Genomic DNA, 22,737 nt, shown 5'->3' on the forward strand with positions numbered 1-22,737 from the left:
TTGCTAAGCACATAGCTCTCGTGTGCGCCGGGCTTAAAATCACAGGTGCACGTTGTTAATCATAAATGGTTGTTTATGTCACCGTCGACGGGGTTTTCGTTGCAGTCCTCTACTTGGAATAAACGTCGACGTTGACGTTACACATCTTAAGGTATCTATTATCCAAGTAAGTTCGGCATCATCAAACGTTCATGGCGTCTTTGCGAAGTGTGATTAACATTGCAGCCGTAACAGTTTTAAGCAACAAGACTTGATATTATGTACCCTATTTCTGCGGGATAACACTTCAACGATCTATCTTGTATTATTTGATGACGTTCCCCTAAAGTCTTGGGGTCTTCCCTAATATCAAATGTTTCCTTAAATTTCTTTGCTAGCTCAATGCCAACCTTTAGAACCATTTTTCGTTTTTATTGTAAGAAGAAAACTGGTCATTTTATAACATTGTAACCTCTTTTGACAAGCGATCTTTCCCTTCTAATAATATACATTAAAAATATCTCAATTCTGACTGTGCAATCTATGGTAAATACCAGTGCAAAAAAGCGAAACACCGGTGCAATTTATTTTCGAAAAATGTGCTCCTGGTTGGTGATCTACGAGCCAATCAAAATAGAACATTAGAAATACGGGAAAAATAAATTAATGTAACAAAGCAATTGCAATAGCAGGCATAAGTTTTAAGTATATATTCTTTGGCGAAAGAGTTTGAACCAGTAAACTCGACAAATAACTGCAACGATAACTTTGCCGCCATCTTTGAAGCCAAGCATGATGCTTTTTGTAGATATGATCCAGGCTCCTGGACGCCATAGTGATGCGCGGTCTTGTGCATTTCCCGTATGAAAAACAATGAACGATTTTAATATAAATAATATAAATCCTAACACGATTTATTTTACATGCACATGAAAAACATGTGACTTGGACGAGATTTGAACTCGCACCTTCGGGATACTAGTCCGCCGCTCTACCTGTTGAGCTACCAAAACCACAAGGATTGGAGACGAGTCAAATCTGTTAAAACTACGTATGGACGAGAAGTTCTCGCTACGATAGCAGTTACTGGATGGCACCGTGTTTCGACTTTATTCCAAAGCCATCATCAGAGCGATTATACATAATATAAATCCTAACACGTGATTTTATTTCATAAATCTTGGAGTATGGACTAGTGTCCTCTGTGTACTGGTAGTTTATTTCACATTTCGTACACCATTGCTTCACAGTTGGTAGCATACTTATCATACAACTAAGCCATCCTTATGATAAGTAAAACATAACATGATCCGCCATATACGGGATGAATTTATTCCGAAATACTTGAATGAACTCTCATACTGCATGCTTTGAATGCTTCATGTTGAAATGTTGGAGACTTTGGAAAGATAAATTGCAAATGCTAAACATATCTTGCGTTATTTTTGTATCTATAATCTAATGATACTTCTTATATTTATAGGAATAAAACATGGTGTTAGATATTTGCAATTTCATTTGAAAAGACAACTTGAAAATGTTGTTTACAATTCAGTTGTAAATGACAAATGTGTAATTTGCAGAAGTTATTTTGATATCGTTGAAATAAATATCAATACTTTTCTTTACTTTTGAATGATTACGCTTTATGTAAAAGGCAAGGAAAATCAGAAATCCCATTTCCTCAACCACACAACAATGTTGATTCATGTCCTTGACACTAATTGCTGAAAGCAAGTTGCAAATATTTTTTAGTAGAAAGTGCTTGTTGTTATTGAGAGTTTGGCAGAAAAATTGTTAAGTAAAAAAAAATAGGAAAACCAACATATGCTTTAAGGGTAACCATCTTAAAGCTACAATTGACAACAAAAATTAATTAAAGGTTAAAGGTGGGAAAAGAACACACTGTTCAGAAATAAACTGTTTAACAACAAGCTAACAAGGTCATATTTGAATTTTTTTTCCCAAAACGCCATACAAGATAACTTGTGACTTTTGGGGAACTTGGTAAATATATTATTCAGAATGAAAGAATAGGTACTGAATGGCATTGTCTGGACTGAAGAAAAGTTCTGAATGTCTTAACAATCGTGAATTTTGTCCCTGGCTGATTACTTTAAATGCCGTCATTCATATCTGTAATAAATTATTATTCTCCCACAAAAGATGAGGAGAAAGCCTCAATGTTGCTCATTTGGATTGTTCTGAAGCTGTTTCAATGTGCATACTTCATCAATTGGCCACCAGACTACAGAGAACAAAATTTTAGGTCAAAAATTGGCTACTTGCTCGAAAAGTCGTTTAAGATTCACAGCTTCATCAGTTGCAACCAAGCATTATCATCAAATGGCCTTAAAGACAGTGGAAAGTTATTTTGTTCCTGTTCCTTTAAAGCACGTGAAGAAATAAATTTTAGGGGCTTCAACCCCGAAACTTCTGCTATTTGGAGAACATCATTTAAAAAATATTGGTACAAACATTCTCAAGTAAACTCCTAGGGATTCCATTTCCATTTCACTCATGCCTTCAGTTTCGTGAATTATTTCCACTGACAAATTGTCTCGCAATTATGTTACATTGAAACATATGTAATAATATGTACAATCACGCAAATCTAACCCGTAGTTCATCAAAAACCATTCGTAGTTTGCATTTGTTGTTTTTTTATATATTTGTTCCATCCTCTGTCGTCAATAGAGATGATGAAATGACGTGAGAAATGTCAATAAGAACTTCAGATTTCAAAGAAGTTTGCCGAGGAATAAAGGCTTCTCCTGCAATAAATCCAACTTCATTAGATTTTCTGAAGTGTACCTTCCATACTTCATACTTCTCTTTCCATACTTCACATACAAAAACATGCAACTGCCGACAAAAACAAAAATGCTCACTTAACGGAAACTGCCTACAATCATCTGTCATGTACCAAGTAACTGTGAAACGCAAGGACAATGAAACAACTGAGACGTACATTGGACTTAAGAAAACGAATTTAAGACTAGGCATAGGAATCGCACTGCCTCTTTCCGCCACAAAAACTACGAAACTCGACCGAACTCAGTAAGCACTATTGGACCCTTAAAGACAGCAACATTGAACACGACATCTCATGGAACATCATCACACACAGTAAACCATACAACAGCACCAGTAAAAGATGCGACCTTTGCCTCCAAGAAAAATTCTTCATCCTCTACCAACCATCTAAATCATCCCTCAATAAACGCAACGAACTTGTTTCTTCTTGTCGCCATAGATCCAAAACACTCCTATTATACTTGTAACTATACACCTTAATTAATACGCTAACTTTCGTATCATAAGTATGCTACAAACTGTAAAGCAATGGTGTACAAAATGTAAAATAAACTACCAGTACACAGTCCATACTCCAAGACTTATGAAATAAAATCACGTGAAAATATTATTTAGCCATTTATTTTGTACTAGAAAATATTTTTACTTTATCTCCTCCCCAAGATGACCACACCACTCCTCGTAAAAATTTCGGTGAACGTTTGCTTTGAACGTGAAGTATAAGTAAAACAACATTCTCTAGCAATACAACTCCATATTTATTTTGTGAAAGTATCTTTCTGGGGCCGGTTGTATAAAAACGTAATTAACTTTAACTATAATTAACGTTAACTACCGTAGTTAACTCCTTAACTGTAGTTGCTTAACTGCTCAACTTAACTGCGTTGCTCAAAACGTAGTTAGTCGGATAGTTAAGTAACTGCGCAGTTAACTTGCGTGAAAATTGCGTGGAGTGTTGTTTACGTTAAATGGCATAAAGTTTAATCAATTTATGCTTAGTAATGGCGGGCAAGTGAACTATAAAATAACTTTAAAATCAAGAAAAATCTTTTGGCTTTTGTAAAAATCTTAAAATATGGCAAACTACTGTCGTTTTTAAGGATGTTGATGATACGAAAAGAAAATTTAATAAACGATTCACGGTGATATGGTAACCGGATTAAATTGTAGCATATACTTTGGACTTTTCTCAAGAAAATCGACCCTTATCTTCTGTGTCGTATAGTACGATATTGATAAATGATATGAGTCTCGGCAAGGACTGTTTTCTTTCATGTATCAATTATATATAATGGACTTGGGCAAACGAAACAATGAACTCTTCTCAAATTGATTCATATTGTGTTCTATGTGCAAGGATTTAAATATTCGATTGGCCTTGCTTTTACAGAATTTAAAACTGAGAGATTGAGGGTAACAAAGGAAAAGGTCGTTTCGTTTCTCTTAATAACAGCTGAGTAAAATGCTTGAAAGAAATGTGTTTGTAAAGACATAAGTCACACATATTTGTAAAAGATGACAGTGATGGACTTTTTTATCATTAGAAAACATTTCTCTGAGTCATCATAGGCAGTAGTCATGTAATCCAGCAACTGTCTTTTCTCGGCTTGTGACATGTTATATTCGTAGCTATAAACCAAATACTTATTTGTTCTTAATTCTGCCTTGCAAAAAACTGAGTTATAAAAACTATTGAGTATAATTGTTAATGAGCCTTAGCTATGAAACTTTTGTTTATGCCTTTGTGATCTTTTGGCCTATCTTTGTCTAAAGCTTGGGAGTTTTATTCATTTTTTCTACTTTTTTAATCATCAAACAGTAGCTAGATCTTTATTGGCTGGCAAGATTGTATGTACATTGAAAATAAAAATTTTTACATAAGAAATACTTGATGAAATATCAATAAAACCCATTAATTGACTGTCATGTATATTTTCTTATTGTGTAATAAACCATAGGCAATGGATAATGTACATATATCAAGCAACATGGACCTTCACCATGCATGCTGATGAAATGTTTTATGTATTTAAGAAACTAAAATCATTGTATCTCATGCAGCTGATACACAAAAGAGTAGTCATGAATAAAAACTGTTGTAAAGCTCATGTATCTATATGTATCATCATTGGTATACTTAGCACAACATTTATACTGTAGTACCTCTTTGTTTTAACATAATCTAGCTTATTATCCATTGAGCAATGAGTGTATGATGCATATCATATTCAATCAGGCAAAATGCATAGGGAAAAACACTGAATATTTGATACATCCAAGGCTATACTTGATACATTTGATACATCCAATACTTGAATATTTGATACATCCAATACTTGAATATTTGATACATCCAATACTTGAATATTTGATACATCCAAGGCTATAGGATTCGTTGCTCAAATAACTTTATTTCTTTTTTTTGTCATTGAACGAATTGTACGTATTTGTAAGACAATGTCAGCGAGTTATGTGCACTAATTTTAAATAAGTGGCTCTATCTCAATTGAGAGTCTCGCTTATGAGTTGAAAGAGATACCGGACGCAAAAAAAGACACTACAAATCCAATTGCTTTTGTGTAAAAAGGGATTTGTTACGTGGGTTAATTGTTGGCTGCTTTTCGTCAGCAAAACTTGGGATGTTAACAGCACTGACGAATGTAGTACACCTTCCATAAAGCTCTTATTCTAAAAGCCTTTGCCATGGAAGATACATTTGTGATTAAAAACTCAAGGTAAAACCTTGTTGATCAACAACATCTCGCCCATAATTGTCTTTGAGAAGCTAAGCCGCCATATTTAACTGTGTTTTGAAAAGTTAACTATGCTCCATTGCATAGTTAACTTTAACTACCTTTTAACTGCAGTTAGCGCTAATTACTTTTTTATACAACCGACTAAACCGCGTGGTTAAATTTAACTACTTTTTAACTGCAAAAAGTGTAGTTAAAAAGTAGTTAAGAGCTTTATACAACCGGCCCCCAGTGTCAAGCAGAAGTAGCGCATGCGCAATGGAAAAATGCGCAACAATTTTGGCTGAGGGGGCCTGGTTACGCTATCTATTCTGGGTCAAAACCATGCTATTACATATACAAATAATCCACTGCCTCATTTCCGATTCATCAACTTAACCAGTAAGAAGAAATCTTACTCTACTTCCGGTTGACACGCGCGCCCGGTTTACTTTCACGGCCTGGAAACTAATAGACACAGGTAAGAGCTCCGCTTACTTCCGGAAGCATACCTGCAGGCTATCTACGGACATGCACGGCAATAAGTTACAAGTAGTCATGGAAATCTACAACAAACTACACCAACCCACAACCATATAAAACCATTATAGACACATTGATGAAGCTTAATGAATTTATTTTAATAGTACTATTCAATTACTATTTTAATTAGTTTAGGTGAATGATAAAAAAAATACAGAATAAGGTTTCCAAGTGATATCCAATATCAGCTGCTGAGGCACATAACCCTAATTATTGCCAAGATAATCTTGGATATCAAACTCAACCTTATCATATAATAATTTATTATTATACTTGAAATTTTACTTTGCTATGTGTGACATAATATTAAGTATTTCACAAACCTGTAAATAGGTCATCACATGATGCCTTTCTGAAAAAAAAACAATAAAAAGTTCATTGTCGATGGGCCAAAATTTGTGGTAGTTATAAGGGCCTTTTTGCACACCATGACACGATACTTTCAATTGATAGTACATAGCTATCCCAATTTACCCGAGAGCTCCCTTCCTTCAAGAGCTGTTAGGTTGGATTTTAGTTGGTCTGTCACAAAAAAAAATTTTCCATCAAAGGAGGCTTGCACAAATTTGAACAAAGAAAACATGCTTGCTAACATGATAAACAACTGGTCTCTCTTTACATAAACAAAATGCAGTCAACTGAATTGATAAGAACATGAAGTGAGGCACAGTTATTTAATTAGAGTGGTACAGTACCCAGCTTAGTGACAACTTTTATTAATAAATTATAATTTTGCAATTTAAGAGAGAGAAAGAAAAGATACATTAATATGGAAGATCAGTGAGCAAATGTTTCATTGTTTTTGAAAACCTCTAGAGAATTATTATTATTAAATGTATACATAACTCATCATATAATTAAGAAACAAAAGATGTTTACTGTGTTTGCACAGGCTTATGCAAACTGAGGAAACCTTTGGGAGAACTCAAGAGCAGATCAGTGCAAACACGTGACCTAAGGTTGAGAGTTCTCACAAACATCTCCAAGGTTTGAATAAGCCAATGCAATCACAAAAACATCTTTTATTTCTTTTATAAAATAACAATAATGCAAAACAGAGAAATTTAAAGTAAACATTTTAATTTTTCCGCTAAAATGTATTCATGATCGATTTGCAATTCTTTTTGACTGATTGATTGTTATGATTGGTTTGATTGGTTAAGCTTGGATGTGTTTTGCACAGGCTAGTGCAAACACAGCTCTACACCAATTAGCGCACACATTTCATTGTTTTTATATCATAATTACCAATAAAGGTGAAAAGTTGTAACAGAAATGAAGTAACTTTAAAAGACAAACATTGTATAATCATTAATCAAAACAACTGTATCCCCATCATTAGTGCTCTCACTTCTGCCGAAAAGTTCCTGCACATTCTGCAATAAATTAATCTAATTGATTGAGAAATACATCTGGTTGGCTACAGATAGAAAATTGTAAAAGCCACTGTAAAAAAGGTACCTAGAAAAGATACCTTGATTGGCATCATTGCATTTGCTCACATGAAAGTACATAGAAAAATAACAAAAATGCAAGCATGAAGCATCCAAAAACTGTGCATCCTACCTATGTATTTATACACAGAGGGTGACTAAACTTTTTATGTTTTCAAACATTAAAGACACTCATTGCGCAGCGCTTGCCCATTGATCTAGTATACTCCAAAAAGTGAAACATCAACAAACCTAGATACTTTTTCTTCATATGCTGCTTCTTGTGTTTCTCAACAAAACTCATGGTTAGTACAACGCACCATTGAAATGAATCATTCTTAATTTGTTATAATATATTGCTAATTGATTTCTATGAGCAACCTCCATGAGTCCATACCAGGTCACTGCTGTGAAGGTACCACAGGAATCATCCTGACATTCATCCTCACATTCACCACAGGATTCACCACAACCAGCAAAAAGTGGGAAGGTAATACCAGATTCACTTTAACAAGATTAAATAACTTCAGTTTCAGAACCAAAATATAAAAAACCGTACTTTTTGCTACAAAAAAAAACCATAAAATACACACATGTTTGCTGCCGTTATAAAGACCAAGTTGTTTAAAGAACGATTCTTGGAGCAAATCTACAGCCTTTTAAAGACTACAAAGTCTTGGAGCAAATCTACAGCCTTTTAAAGACTACTTCCGCTTTTGTCTCTTTACGTTAATTAATTATGCGGGATGTTTACAATGCATAAATGTTGACATCAATAAAGGCCTACTTTTCAAGAAGTAAACACGCTGGAAAATACTTGTGTTTGGTAACATCCAAAAGTACGTTTCCTGAGGATTTCAAATACATCTTTACTTTTGTGTCCCAAATTGTGAAGCGAATCTACAGCCGTGCAAAGTCGACTGTGAAGGTACCACATGATTCAAGATAGTACGCTTTTTATATGGTAAACACGCTACAATTTACTTGGGTTTCAAGTCATCTGAAAAAGCGTGTTCCAAGGATTTTAAATATGTCTTTATTTTCCTGGCACAAATTCCAGGAGCAAATCTAAAGCTTAAGAAAGGTAGAGCATTTTTGCGTTAGTTAATATGCATGTTGTCATGTAGCATTATTTCACTAACGTCTAAATATGCCTGAATTTAAACTAGTTAACACTCTGCAATATACTCCTGTTTGGTATCAGCTTAAATATCTTGTTCTAAGGATTACAAATATGTTTTTATTATTCTGGCCCAAATTGATGGAGCAATTCTACAGCTTAGAAAATACTTGAGAGTTTTGCGTTAATATATATTCGCGCTACTTAACTGACATGTATATATATACCTGATTTTTGAAGACGTTAACACGCTGCAATATAGTTGTGTTTAGTATCGTCTTAAAGATCGTGTTCTGAGGATTACAAATGTGTTCTTTTTATCCTGGCGCAAATTCGTGGAGCAATTCTACAGCTTAGAAAATACTTATGACTTTTGCGTTAATTAATATTTGCTGTACTTAACTGACATGTATATATATATCAGAAGACAAAGGTAATATGGATAATGTCTGTGCTAGTGCAACATGTGCACCATTCAGCGATGTTGAATCGTATGAGTTAGTAGTATAGTACATGGGGGTTCGAGATCAAAAAAAATTCATTTTTTTTTATCTCATACCTCCCATGTACTATACGGAGTTTAACCGTGGGTAAAAACTATCTTTATAACAGCGCAAAATAAGACCATGGTTCAAAAGGCGTCCCTCAGCAAAAGGTCATGTAAAGAAAGCTGTGTAAAAAAATCATTGTTTTCAAAGGGGGGTAAAAATCTCGAGGTTACAATCTGTCGTTTAAAAATATGGAATCTATATGTTTTAAAAACTATCTTTAGAAATAAATGTTAAGAAAGCATCGGTTCGGAGGAAATTCGGCAGCGCAGAGCACAAAGTGCTCGAGCAGGGGAGGAATTTCCGAGAATTCAGGCGACGATGGTGGGAAATTTTTCACGAAGTGAAAAATTGGAGTCGCCCCCGTGGTGTCCGAAGGACGACAGAGGATTAATATATCCTCTTTTACAATCTATCGTTTAAAAATATGGAATCTATATGTTTTTGAAATATATAGGTGCGTTTAAATTTTACAAACGGTCTTTACAAACAAATGTTAACAAGCATCGTTTCGGAGGGGACTCGGCAGCACAGATCACGAAGTGATCGAGCAGGGGAATGGAGTCCCCGAGAATTCTTAGCGACGGCCGGGGAAAATTTTCACGAAGTGAAAATTCGGAGCGCCCCCGTAGATTCGATGAATATTCGAAGAATATTCGAGAATAACAGAGGCTTAAAAAATGCTCTTCAAAAAACCGTCTTTAGAAATCAAGTGTTAACAAGGCCCTGCCAGGAGTCTGTCAAGCCATCAGCGCATGTATAATAATACAATGTTTTATAAATATCAGTAGCAGCGCGCTTTTTAGTCTACGTGGTATATTGGATTAACTAGTGGCTTTTAACAATGGTCTTGAATCCAGCGCGTGGTAGAAATATTCTTTAATAATCAAGTGTTAATAAAGCATCTTTTTAAATCGTTGTTAAGGGCGAAGAATTTCAGGCAACTAAGCCTGAAATTTTGAGCGCAACAATGTCATAGATGCTCTTTACAAAATATGGAATCTATATGTTTTTTTAATTTGTCTATCAAGTGCGTGTCAAATGTACATGGTTAACAAAAAAAATTTAAGAAAATTGTGATACGACTCCTCCCCCCTGAAAATGAATTTCTTTATATTTCCATATTTTCATCAAAAAACTACAATTTATGCATTTGAACATATTTTCCATAACAAAAAAAAATTTTACAAAATTGGGATACCACCCCTCCCCCGCTGAAAACGAATTTTTTCATATTTCCATATTTTCATCAAAAAACTATAATTTATGCATTTGAACCATTGAGCTCTAAAAGACCTGGAGGGGCAAAGGGGCCTGGGCCTCGTGGTCAAAAACATGGCGGTAATGGCGGATTTTGGTTGTCAAAACTTCCACTTTGAGAAAAATTTTTAACATTCGCTCCCTCCCGAAACGGATCTCTATTACTGCTCGTAGTAATGACAACCAGCGAAAACAACCACGATACCGTAAGCATAAAATATTGAAAATAATGCTTCAGGTTTTTGTGAAATAGACACACACATTTAAATGAGGTAAATCTACTGTAAAATAACGTATATGTTTTCAAGTAATGCTTTAGCTATATTAGAAATAAATATCAAACGGCCATCTTTACACTGTTAATGTGTTGTTAACCTTTAATGCATAATCCCATGCGCATTACTTGTGTTTTTGACTGTTTGATAACAGCTTGGTGCAACTGTCTTTCTTGAATAGATGGGTAAATCTTAGTTAAAATGTCCAAAAAGGAGTTAGAAAAAGTTAGCTTACCCCTACGACTTAAGTCGACTGGAAATATATTATAAGTAGGTATGTAATTTTTTTGAGTTTTTGGTAGGATTGATTCTGGGTGTCTTATAAAGTATTATGATATTCCGATAAATCTACTGAGAACTTGTGAGGAAAATATCTTGAACTAGGAGAGCAAAAGAACGAAATTCAGAAATTCTATAATCATGTTGCTGGTTCTGTTTTGAGCCATGATATTAGAAACTGGATTGTCCAGGCTAGCTGTTTAATACAGGTAATTTTTATTGTACGACATGTACCAAAGAGCTCATTAATTAATCCTGCACTGCATTTGATTTCAATACAGCTCTGTCCTTAATATTTGCTTCATATTTTCAGAAAAATATCATGAAAAAATCCTCCATTTCAACTCAGTTGAAACAACGAGTTTTAAGATATGCATATCTCGATAAGAACTGGTTGCTTTGCCTCGTCTAGCAATCGATTAAGTAAAGAACAAATAAGACTGGATAAACATAACTTAAATTATAACTTAGGAGTAAAAACATTCACAAAATTTATACCATCACACTTCAAGTATTGACTTAAAACAAAACACTGAACACTTTAAATAGTAAACAAACGTAGTCATGAAATGTTTCCTTTTCTGGCATTACTTCAGCATCCGTATACCGAACAAGTTTGCAGCATGTTTTAAAGATAAAATTTCTAAAAGTTTTTGTGCTTGGCATTGATATTTTATGTAATCGCAATTGTGGTTGTCAAATCCGGGTGGGCGAAAAAAATTTCATTTTATGAGCCCGCTTCCTGACTTTGACAACCAAAATCCGCCATGTTTTTGACCACGCGGCCGCGCGCTGATAATTTATAGTAATTTGGTTGACGTTTCCCCTCCAGGTCTTTTAGAGCTCAATGATTTGAACACATTTTCTACAACAAAAAAAATTTTACAAAATTGGGATACCACCCCTCCCCACCTGAAAATGAATTTCTTCATATTTCCATATTTTCATCAAAAACTATAATTTATGCATTTGAACACATTTTCTATAACAAAAAAATTTTACAAAATTGGGATACCACCCCTCCCCCCCTAAAAACGAATTTTTTCATATTTCCATATTTTCATCAAAAAACTATAATTTATGCATTTGAACAAATTTTCCATAACAAAAAAATTTTACAAAATTGGGATACCACCCTCCCCTGAAAACGAATTTTTTATATTTCCATATTTTCATCAAAAACTATAATTTATGCATTTGAACAAATTTTCCATAACAAAAAATTTTACAAAATTGGGATACCACCCCCCCCTGAAAACGAATTTCTTCATATTTCCATATTTTCATCAAAAAACTATAATTTATGCATTTGAACATATTTTCCATAACAAAAAAATTTACAAAATTGGGATACCACCCCTCCCCCGCTGAAAACAAATTTTTTCATATTTCCATATTGTCATCATAAAACTATAACTTATGCATTTGAACACATTTTCCATAACAAAAAAAATTTTACAAGATTGGGATACCACCCCCTGAAAATGAATTTCTTCATATTTCCATATTTTCATCTGAAAACTATAATTGATGCATTTGAACACATTTTCCATAACAAAAAAAAATTTAAAAATTGGGATACGACCCCTCCCCCCTGAAAATGAATTTCTTCATATTTCCATATTTTCATCAGAAAACTATAATTTATGCATTTGAACACATTTTCCATAACAAAAAAATTTAAAAAATTGGGATACCACCCCTCCCCCCCTGAAAAGGAATTTCTTCATATTTCCATATATTCATCAAAAAACTATAATTTATGCATTTCAACATATTTTCCATAACAAAAAAAATTTTAAAAATTGGGATACCAACCCTCCCCCCCCTGAAAATGAGTTTCTTCATATCTCCATATTTTCATCAAAAAACTATAATTTATGCATTTGAACATATTTTCCATAACAAAAAAAATTTTACAAAATTGGGATACCACCCCTCCCACCTGAAAATGAATTTTATAATAATTCCAAATTTTTATCAAAAAACTATAATTTATGCACTTGAACACATTTTCCATAACAAAAAAAATTTTACAAAATTGCGATACCACCCCTCCCCCCTGAGACGAATTTCTTCATATTTCCATATTTTTATCAAAAAACTATAATTTATGCATTTGAACACATTTTCCTTCACAAAAAAATTTTACAAAATTGGGATACCACCCCTCCCCCCTGAAAACGAATTTTATAATAATTCCAAATTTTTATCAAAAAACTATAATTTATGCATTTGAACACATTTTCCATCACAAAAAAAATTTTACAAAATTGGGATACCACCCCCTGAAAATGAATTTCTTCATATTTCCATATTTTCATCAGAAAACTATAATTTATGCATTTGAACACATTTTCCATCACAAAAAAAAATTTAAAAAATTGGGATACGAGCCCTCCCCCCCTGAAAATGAATTTCTTCATATTTCCATATTTTCATCAAAAAACTATAATTTATGCATTTCAACATATTTTCCATAACAAAAAAAATTTTAAAAAATTGGGATAGCCCTCCCCTGAAAATGAATTTCTTCATATTTCCATATTTTCATCAAAAAACTATAATTTATACATTTCAACATATTTTCCATAACAAAAAAAATTTTACAAAATTGGGATACCACCCCTCCCACCTGAAAATGGTGGGATACCACCCCTCCCAATTTTCTAAAATTTTTTTTGTTATGGAAAATGTGTTCAAATGCATAAATTATAGTCTTTTGATGAAAATATGGAAATATGAAAATTTCAGGGAAGGGTATCCAATTTTGTAAAATTTTTGTTATGGAAAATATGTTCAAATTCATAAATTATAGTTTTGATGAAAATATGGAAATATGAAGAAATTCTTTCAGAGGGGAAGGTGGTATCCAATTTTGTAAAATTTTTGTTATGGAAAATGTGTTCAAATGCATAAATTATAGTCTTTTGATAAAAATATGGAAATATCATAAAATTAATTTCAGGGGGGAGGGGTGCATTCCAATTTTTGTAAAATTTTTTTTGTTATGGAAAATGTGTTCGAATGCAAAAATTATAGTTTTTTGATGAAAATTTGGAAATATGAAGAAATTAATTCTCAGGGGGGGAGGGGTGGTATCCCAATTTTGTAAAAATTTTGTTTTGGAAAATGTGTTCAAACGCAAAAATTATAGTTTTTTGATGAAATTATGGAAATATCATGAAATTCGTTTTCAGGGGGGAGGGATTGGATTCCCAATTTAGTAAAAAATTTTATTTTTGTGGAAAATGTGTTCAAATGCATAAATTATATTTTCTTGAATAAAATATGGAAATATGAAGAAATTCATTTTCAGGAGGGGAGGGGTGGTATCCCAATTTTGTAAATTTTTATTTGTTTTGGAAAATGTGTTCAAATGCATAAATTATAGTTTTTTGACAAAAATATGGAAATATGAAGAAATTCGTTTTGAGGGGGGAGGGGTGGTATCCCAATTTTGGAAAATTTTTTTTGTTATGGAAAATGTGTTAAATGCATAAATTATAGTTTTTTGATGAAAATATGGAAATATGAAGAAATTTGTTTTTAGGGGGGGAGGGGTGGTATCCAAATTTTGTAAATTTTTTTTTGTGATGGAAAATGTGTTCAAACACAAAAACTTATAGTTTTTTGATGAAATTATGGAAATATCATGAAACCAAGGGAAGGATTGGATTCCAATTTAGTAAAAATTTTATTTTTTGTGGAAAATGTGTTCAAATGCATAAATTATATTTTTTTGAATAAAATATGGAAATATGGAGAAATTCGTTTTCAGGGGAAAGAATGACATTTTGTAAAATTTTTTTTGGAAAATGTGTTCAAATGCATAAATTATATTTTTTGATGAAAATATGGAAATATTAAGAAATTCATTTTCAGGGGAGGGTGGTATCCCAAACAAATACCTTTTTGTTATGGAAAATGTGTTCAAATGCATAAATTATAGTTTTTTGACAAAAATATGGAAATATGAAGAAATTTGTTTTCAGGGAAGGAGGGGGGTATCCCAATTTTGTAAAATATTCTTTGTTTTGGAAAATGTGTTCAAATGCAAAAATTAAATTTTTTGATGAAATTATGGAAATATCATGAAATTCGTTTTCAGGGGGGAGGGATTGGATTCCCAATTTAGTAAAAAATTTTATTTTTGTGGAAAATGTGTTCAAATGCATAAATTATAGTTTTTTGATGAAACTATGGAAATATGGAGAACTTCGTTTCATGGAGAGGTGGTATCCCAATTTTGTAAAATTTTTGTGAAAAATGTGTTCAAATGCATAAATTATAGTCTTTGATAAAATATGGAAATATGAAGAAATTGTTTTCAGGGATGGTATCCCAATTTTGGAAAATTTTTTTTGTTATGGAAAATGTGTTCAAATGCATAAATTATAGTTTTTTGATGAAAATATGCAAATATGAAGAAATACGTTTTTAGGGGGGGAGGGGTGGCATCCCAATTTGGTAAAATTTTTTTTGTGATGGAAAATGTGTTCAAATGCAAAATTATAGTTTTTGATGAAAATATGGAAATATGAAGAAATTGTTTTCAGTGGGGAGGGTGGATTCCCAATTTTGTAAAATATTTTATTTTCGTGGAAAATGTGTTCAAATGCATAAATTATAGTTTTGATTAAAATTTGGAATTATCATAAAATTCATTTTCAGGAGGAGCTGTGGATCCAATTTTGTAAAATTTTTTATTATGGAAAATGTGTTCACATGCAATAATTATAGTTTTTTGATGAAAATTTGGAATTATCATAAGAACCATTTTCAGGGGGAGGTTTGGATTGCAATTTGTGTAAAAATTTTTTGTTATGCAAATGTGTTCAAATGCATAAATTATAGTTTTTGATGAAAATATGGAAATATGGAGAAATTCATTTTCAGGGGAGGGTGGTATCCAAATTTTGTAAAATTTTTTTGTGAAGGAAAATATGTTCAAATGCATAAATTATAGTTTTTTGATGAAAATATGGAAATATGAAGAAATTCGTTTTCAGGGGGGGAGGGGTGGTATCCCAATTTTGTCAAATTTTTTTTGTTATGGAAAATGTGTTCAAATGCAAAAATTATAGTTTTTTGATGAAAATATGGAAATATCATGAAAATCGTTTTCAGGGGGAGGGATTGGATTCCCATTTTAGTAAAAAATTTTATTGTTGTGGAAAATGTATTCAAATGCATAAATTATAGTTTTTTGATGAAAATATGGAAATGTGGAGAAATTCGTTTTCAGAGGGGGAGGGGTGGTATCCCAATTTTGTAAAATTTTTTTGTGAGGGAAAATGTGTTCAAAAAATTATAGTTTTGATGGAAATATGGAAATATCATGAAATTGTTTTCAGGGGTGGTATCCCAATTTTGTAAAATTTTTTGTTATGGAAAATGTGTTCAAATGCATAAATTATAGTTTTTTGATGAAAATATGGAAATATGAAGAAATTTATTTTCAGTGGGGTGGTATCCCAATTTAGGAAAATTTTTTTTGTTATGGAAAAGGTGTTCAAATGCATAAATTATAGTTTTTTGATGAAAATATGGAAATATCATGAAATTTGTTTTCAGGGGGGGAGGGGTGGTATCCAAATTTTGTAAAATTTTTTTGTGAAGGAAAATGTGTTCAAATGCATAAATTACAGTCTTTTGATGAAAATTTGGAATTATTATAAAATTCATTTTCAGGGGGGAGGGGTGGATTTCAAATTTTGTAAAAAATTTTTTTGTTATCTCAATATCTCAGATGACTTGAATCATGATACCTGCTTTGTTTATGAAGTCATGAAACAAACTGTTCATTATATTAAGGATGAGATTTTCACAACACTGAGTATGGTGCATTATTTCAGCGATGGCTGTGCAGGACAATATAAGAACTATAAGAACTTTATCAACTTGTGCCTTCACGAAAAGGACTTCAATGTGAAATGTGAATGGTCATTCTTCGCTTCCCATGGCAAATCTCCGTGCGATGGCCTTGAGGTACGTTGAAACGATTGACAGCAAGAGCCAGTCTACAAAGAACTTCGCATTTTTACACAAGTTTTCGAGTACTGTAATGAAGAAGTCAAAGGGGTTCATTTTATCTTTATTTCAGCAGAGGAGATGGTTCCTATCAGAGCATGTTGGACAAGGTATAGCACTGCAACTACTCTTCCTGGCACAAGAGGCTTTCATCCCTATCCCCCTCTGAAAGTGTTATGGCTGCTAAACGTGTTCGAAGATGAATTGTATGCCTTAGAGTTTAATCTAGTGTTGGGAAAGACAAACTTAGTGAAGCTGGCAGATCCAAACATGTCTGACTTTATTGTTTGCTTATGATGAGAAACTTTGGGTTGGACTTGTTGATGTAGTAGATAAGGAACATGATGATGTTCAAGTCAAGTTTATGCATCCAAGCTACCCAGCAAGATCCTTCTTCTGGCCAAAGAAAGATGAGGTATGTTTTGTACCAATTATGAATGTGTTGTGCATCATTGAGGCACCAGTAACAGTAACAGGAAGACAATACAAGTTGAGTGACAAAGACATATCCACAATTGAGCAAGCACTTGCTGAATAACTCGGATAGCATGTAACATAACTTGAAAAGTACAGTACAGTACTGAACAATATATTAACATTATTGAAGATCAAATAACAACTTCTAAAGGTGATGATTGCAAATGCTGGATATGACAGTTCCATAAAATTAAGAATTTACATAGGATTTCAACCATATATTTGTTGGCATATTTTCAGCAAGAAGAAGAGACACCAAGCCAAAACTTAGTGAAATTAATCCTCATTATATATTCATATACCACACCAAAATGAGTTTGGTCCTACATTGCCAACATGGGATTTTCGGTTTGTAATTTGATCCTTTATGGTTTCGGATATATATATACCATTGTTTAACATAGAAAATATGCATTTCTTTCAATTAATGATATTTTGAACTCATATTCTGATTTAGCATGTCTTAAAATGGTATATCACCAGTTTTCCTGTATATAGAGTTAAAGGATAGGAAACACAGTTGAAATACCATACATTTGTGTACCATTCATAAAGAATGCTATAACCCACAACCGGTGGAAAATTGAAAACCCGATATCAGGGAACAAATAAAGATATTGAGCTCAAATTTGGTGTGCTTTCATATCTCACTTATACCCAATTGGTGCAATTTTGTTAAAATCTGGGATGGGTGGGTGACATTTTGAATTTCTATTTGTTGATTTCACATGGAATGACCTTTAACGTGTGCTGTCAACTTTGCACAAAACAACTTTTTACTAAATAATTTTATGACGATAGATTTTAGTAAGACTTGTGAGAGTGTTCAATAAAATTGTTGAAAGATACAGTCCTTTGTGATGTTTGAAACTAGATACACATTGAATGTTCATTATAAGATAAGTGCAGCCTTTCTTAAACTAAATATTCACCTGTGATAAATCACCCAAATCGTTCCATGCATTCCATTTTGCCTTTCAACAAAGTCCAAAGTCCCAGGCTTTGGTGTATTACATTTGCCTAAAGAACCCTGAAATGTATATTGTTATTTGGTTCGTCTTATTTTTAACTTTGATTGTATTGTATGGTGGGACTGTGAACAGTTATAATTGAAAAATTCACTGTGCCTTTGCAAAATGTGATTCAAATGCAATGATGCAATTGTGCATTAAAAATGTAAAGTCACCATTTAATTTAATTGAAGAGCTTGTAGGTAGGAGATACAACAACTAATGTTCAAGCTTTATGTAAAAACCGGATACAATATCTTTATGAATCGTAAAATACCTGCTTAAAAAGGGCATACATCTTTAACTTCAATTCATTCCCTGGATCTTGTGTTAAAGATCCTACTTTGTCTTTTGCTTCTTTAAACTGGTGAGAGATTGCAGAGAACTTCGAACCATCTTCGTAAAATGTTCAGGTTTAAATAAGGTCAAGATAGATAGTTCACTATACGACGAAAAATTGCATGTAATTTACAAACTCCTGGCGTCACGTTCATTTGCTATAATAAAATTTACAATAAATATTTTTTTATTATTGATTGAACTTGGGACGAATAAGAAAATTGATATCTAGAAATGACAGAATGAAAGGCAAAAGTAAATCAAACATGTGACTATTTTGACCAATGACATTAGGATGTTGATAGTGGTTACAATAGAGTCCTTAAGTGTGACGTCACGTTACCATGGCGCTAAAAATGCAGTTCTAAACAAAATATCTTATGCGAGCGATTTGGACACGCTTTTTGTTTTGAATGTCTAAAGCTTTAGTTATCCAGTGTAATCCCACAAAGACAATAAAAAAATAGGAAAGGTTAAAGGGTCATCCAAGGGATCAACTCGTCGAAGAAGTGTAAAGGACGCGGGTCAAACGGGCAAAATGGTTTACTGTTTTGCTTCTTTTTATACATTCGTCGGAGGGCAACTACGGTGGCCCACAAGTACAACACTTACACATAACAGCATACGCGCACAAATTCGAGGATGCACACACACATAACAGCATACGCGCACAAATTCGAGGATGCACACACGCATAACAGCATACGCGCACAAATTCGAGAGTGGCCCACAAGTACAAGCACACTTACACATAACAGCATACGCCCACAAATTCGAGGATGCACACTTACACGTAACAGCATACGCGCACAAATAAATATTCACATTCATGGCTTATTACATGACGCTTCGTAAAATCGGGCTGCAAAAACCGAAAAGATTGCCGGCGAGAAATATTTCATGATTCACATGTTCACAATAGCAATAAGTCAATAACCCAACGATGTTTTGTCCACATTGTGGAAAAGAAAAGGATGAAAATGCAAATTTTTGCGAGAACTGTGGTGCAAGTGTATCAGAAATTAAACCTTCGGCCTCAAGTCAACAACCGTTAACTTTCGAAGAGTACATAAAGAAGAACGCAGTCGCCAATCCTTGCACTGATCGTGGCGATCAACTAGGAAATTCCCACCGCGCTGGTAGTTCGTCTACCTTTCAAATTATTAGAAAAAGGAAGTCAAATGAACGATTTAGTCAAATAAAAAAAAAGGAGAAGAAAGATGAAGTAGTGAAGGTATGTGTATTCAATGTTATGATTATGCCAATTATACAAATTTGGTTAATGAAACTCAATTTTGTGTTGTAGATAAAGATTGGAATAATTGAACTCGACGGTAAAAGACTTAAAATAAGAAGATCTTCTTTACTTCCTGTTGATGTTCGAAAATCAGATACATTAGTTCCTGTAAAGAATGCCGGAGTTCAGAAACAGCTTGCCCACAACAGACATCTCAGAGATCATAATGAAACTGAGTGGCTTTTACTTTACCCTGATATGGATATCGTGAGAAATATTCCTGGAAGCAGTGAAAAATTCTCTGTGGAAAAATATAAAAATGAACTTGGACGTCCATACAGTCGAGTAAATTTGTACATTTGCAAAATGCTTGATTTTGAAGGTAAACACTGAGTTCAAAATAAGTCCGGGTATTTTTTTTGCATTTAGACTGCTGGAGTGAGCATTAGGGGCATTGCACAAGACAAACACTGGCTGTATTGAAAACTGATATGTCATGCAATAAATAATCAAAAGCAGTCACATTTTATTGAAGCAACATTTCTGAGCTTCCCAGAGTTGAATGGGCCTATTGACTGTATTTTACTGGTGAATAAAGGTTCACTACTGGGGCAAGCACAGAGCAAAATGAAAAATGCCCTAGTACATAAAAGTTAAAAATGCCTTAGAATAATTATCTTGCAACTAACATTAAACCTTCAAAAGAATTTGTTTGTAGGGTTAGTAATTATGTTATATTCTAAATTTAGTAGCCAATGATTTGACTGAAGACCTCAAGGAAGCGGTTGTTCCAGATACTGCTGATGTTTTTGAAGATAATTCTGTGCAAGAAAATTCTTCACAAATTATATGTGAACTGGGAAATTCTCAACAAGTCAATGCAACACCAGATAATTTTGTGGAAGTTAATCATGCTCATACCAATGCTGTTCCAGCTAGTCTTGTAAAAGCTAGTCTAGTGGAGGCCAGCCATGTTCAAACAAATCCTGTTCCAAGCAATGTTGTTAATGTTGATAATAGTTGTGTGGAAGCTGTTTCCTTTCAGGTTGATTCATTTTCAGTTGAGCAAATCATTATGGAACCAGGTGAAATGCCTGCGCAAATTTTTCAGGATGCAGGTATAACTAATGATTTGTTACATATGTATCCTATACATTTTGTATATTTCATTGTTTTTGTATTTTAAATTTATTTTTTAGATGTAACTGAATCCCTACTAGATATTATTGAACCAGAGCCAAATCTTGTACAACCAGCTCAAGTTAATTTACCCGAGGAACAATTGCATGTGCTAGATCTGCTAATCCATCGCACAACCCTTTTGAAAGATATGATAACAGAATTTTATAATCCAAATGTATTGAAATCTACTATATTTTTTAAAGTAGTTGATGCAAGAGGTATGTTTGAGGAGGGAGAAGGAAGAGGTGTTGCACGTGATCTTCTTACAGAGTTTTGGCACCTTTTTTATCAGTCATTATCTATTGGAGCATCTACCAAGGTGCCAGCCATTCGTCATGATTATCAAAAGCTGGAATGGGAGGCAGTGGCTAGAATCATGTTGTATGGCTACTGCAAAGAAGGAGTGTTCCCCATTACATTGTGTTCAGCTTTTGTTGCATGTACTCTCCATGGTGAAGACAGTGTTTCTTGTGAAGTGCTGTTAAACTCTTTCATGGAGTATATGGCTGAAGACGAGAGAGAAGTGGTTGATAACTTAATGAAAAATCGATCACAGATATGTAAAAATGAAGACTTACTTGAAGTTTTAGGAAGCTACAAGTGCTATCTCAATCCCACAGAAGAAAATATTGAAGATATATTATGCCAATTAGCTCACCAAGAACTTATCCAAAGACCGCGGTACGTTTCCAATTGTTGGGCAACAATATTGCAATCAAATTAAATGAGATATGATCTTCGCACTTAGCTGGACAATTTTTTAAGCAATCGTCTCGGGACCTGAAAAAATCAGGTGACTCAACGGGATGAGTCACCGTTGAGTCTGATTTTCAGGTCCCGACAAATGTCCAGCAAGAATCATATCTCATTAATTCAAGCACTGCATAAAACATTCATATAATATTGCAATCATTGAAAAGTCATCCTGCGTTTCAAGATGTTGCAAGCATTCTTTGCTTTTACCAAGAAAACCCACGTCCAAAAGGTTTTGAAAATTCTAGATGCCTCCCGAAAATGAGGCACAACGAAATGCATTTGATCATTTGGTGCGCTATATAAAGTCTCTAGGTGGCAACGTAACCGCGTTCCTTCAATTTACCACAGGTTCTGATATCATTTTAGAAGGTCAAAAGTTAAAAGTGTCATTTACAGAACTTAATGGTTTACAACGTCGTCCTGTAGCACACACATGTGGACCATTTCTAGAGATTCCCAGCACTTATCAATTTTATAATGAACTTGTAGAGGAGTTTTCGTCGATCCTAAGAGAAAAAAGTGCCTGGTCGTTTGACATTGTATGAAAGTTCTATCACATGTTTTAGCACACTATTATGACATATTATATTGTGTTTTACATTGTAGAAACACTTTTTTTAGTTCACTTTTGTTAAAAAAGATTTTATGGACAATGATGTGGTGTCATATGAAGATGGAGGTTATGGACCTTCCCTGAATATGAAATTATCTTATTTC

The 22,737-nt window shown here is 33.4% G+C and overlaps 2 protein-coding genes across 2 annotated transcripts in view; one reads left to right on the forward strand and one right to left on the reverse strand.

Moving 5' to 3' along the window:
• LOC124456030 (UPF0705 protein C11orf49 homolog) overlaps nt 1-8,157 on the reverse strand; it is a 56,002-nt gene extending 47,845 nt beyond the window's left edge. The window contains exons 1-3 of the mRNA XM_047006575.1: nt 8,098-8,157; nt 7,757-8,009; nt 6,395-6,423 (exon numbers count right to left, since the gene is read on the reverse strand). Of these exons, the coding sequence (XP_046862531.1) occupies nt 6,395-6,423; nt 7,757-7,808 (81 nt within the window). The 5' untranslated portion in view covers nt 7,809-8,009; nt 8,098-8,157. The remainder of the gene's footprint in view (nt 1-6,394; nt 6,424-7,756; nt 8,010-8,097) is intronic.
• Nucleotides 8,158-9,132: 975 nt separating this feature from the next.
• On the forward strand, nt 9,133-22,032 carry LOC124456085. The gene is made up of 5 exons (XM_047006621.1): nt 9,133-9,143; nt 19,725-20,079; nt 20,152-20,464; nt 20,832-21,200; nt 21,282-22,032. Exons 2-5 carry the CDS (start codon nt 19,789-19,791, stop codon nt 21,986-21,988), a joined length of 1,680 nt encoding a protein of 559 aa, XP_046862577.1. The 5' UTR covers nt 9,133-9,143; nt 19,725-19,788; the 3' UTR covers nt 21,989-22,032.
• Nucleotides 22,033-22,737: the final 705 nt, after the last annotated feature.

Source organism: Xenia sp. Carnegie-2017, unplaced genomic scaffold, assembly GCF_021976095.1.
Source record: "Xenia sp. Carnegie-2017 unplaced genomic scaffold, XeniaSp_v1 HiC_scaffold_41, whole genome shotgun sequence".
Taxonomy (NCBI): domain Eukaryota; kingdom Metazoa; phylum Cnidaria; class Anthozoa; order Malacalcyonacea; family Xeniidae; genus Xenia; species Xenia sp. Carnegie-2017.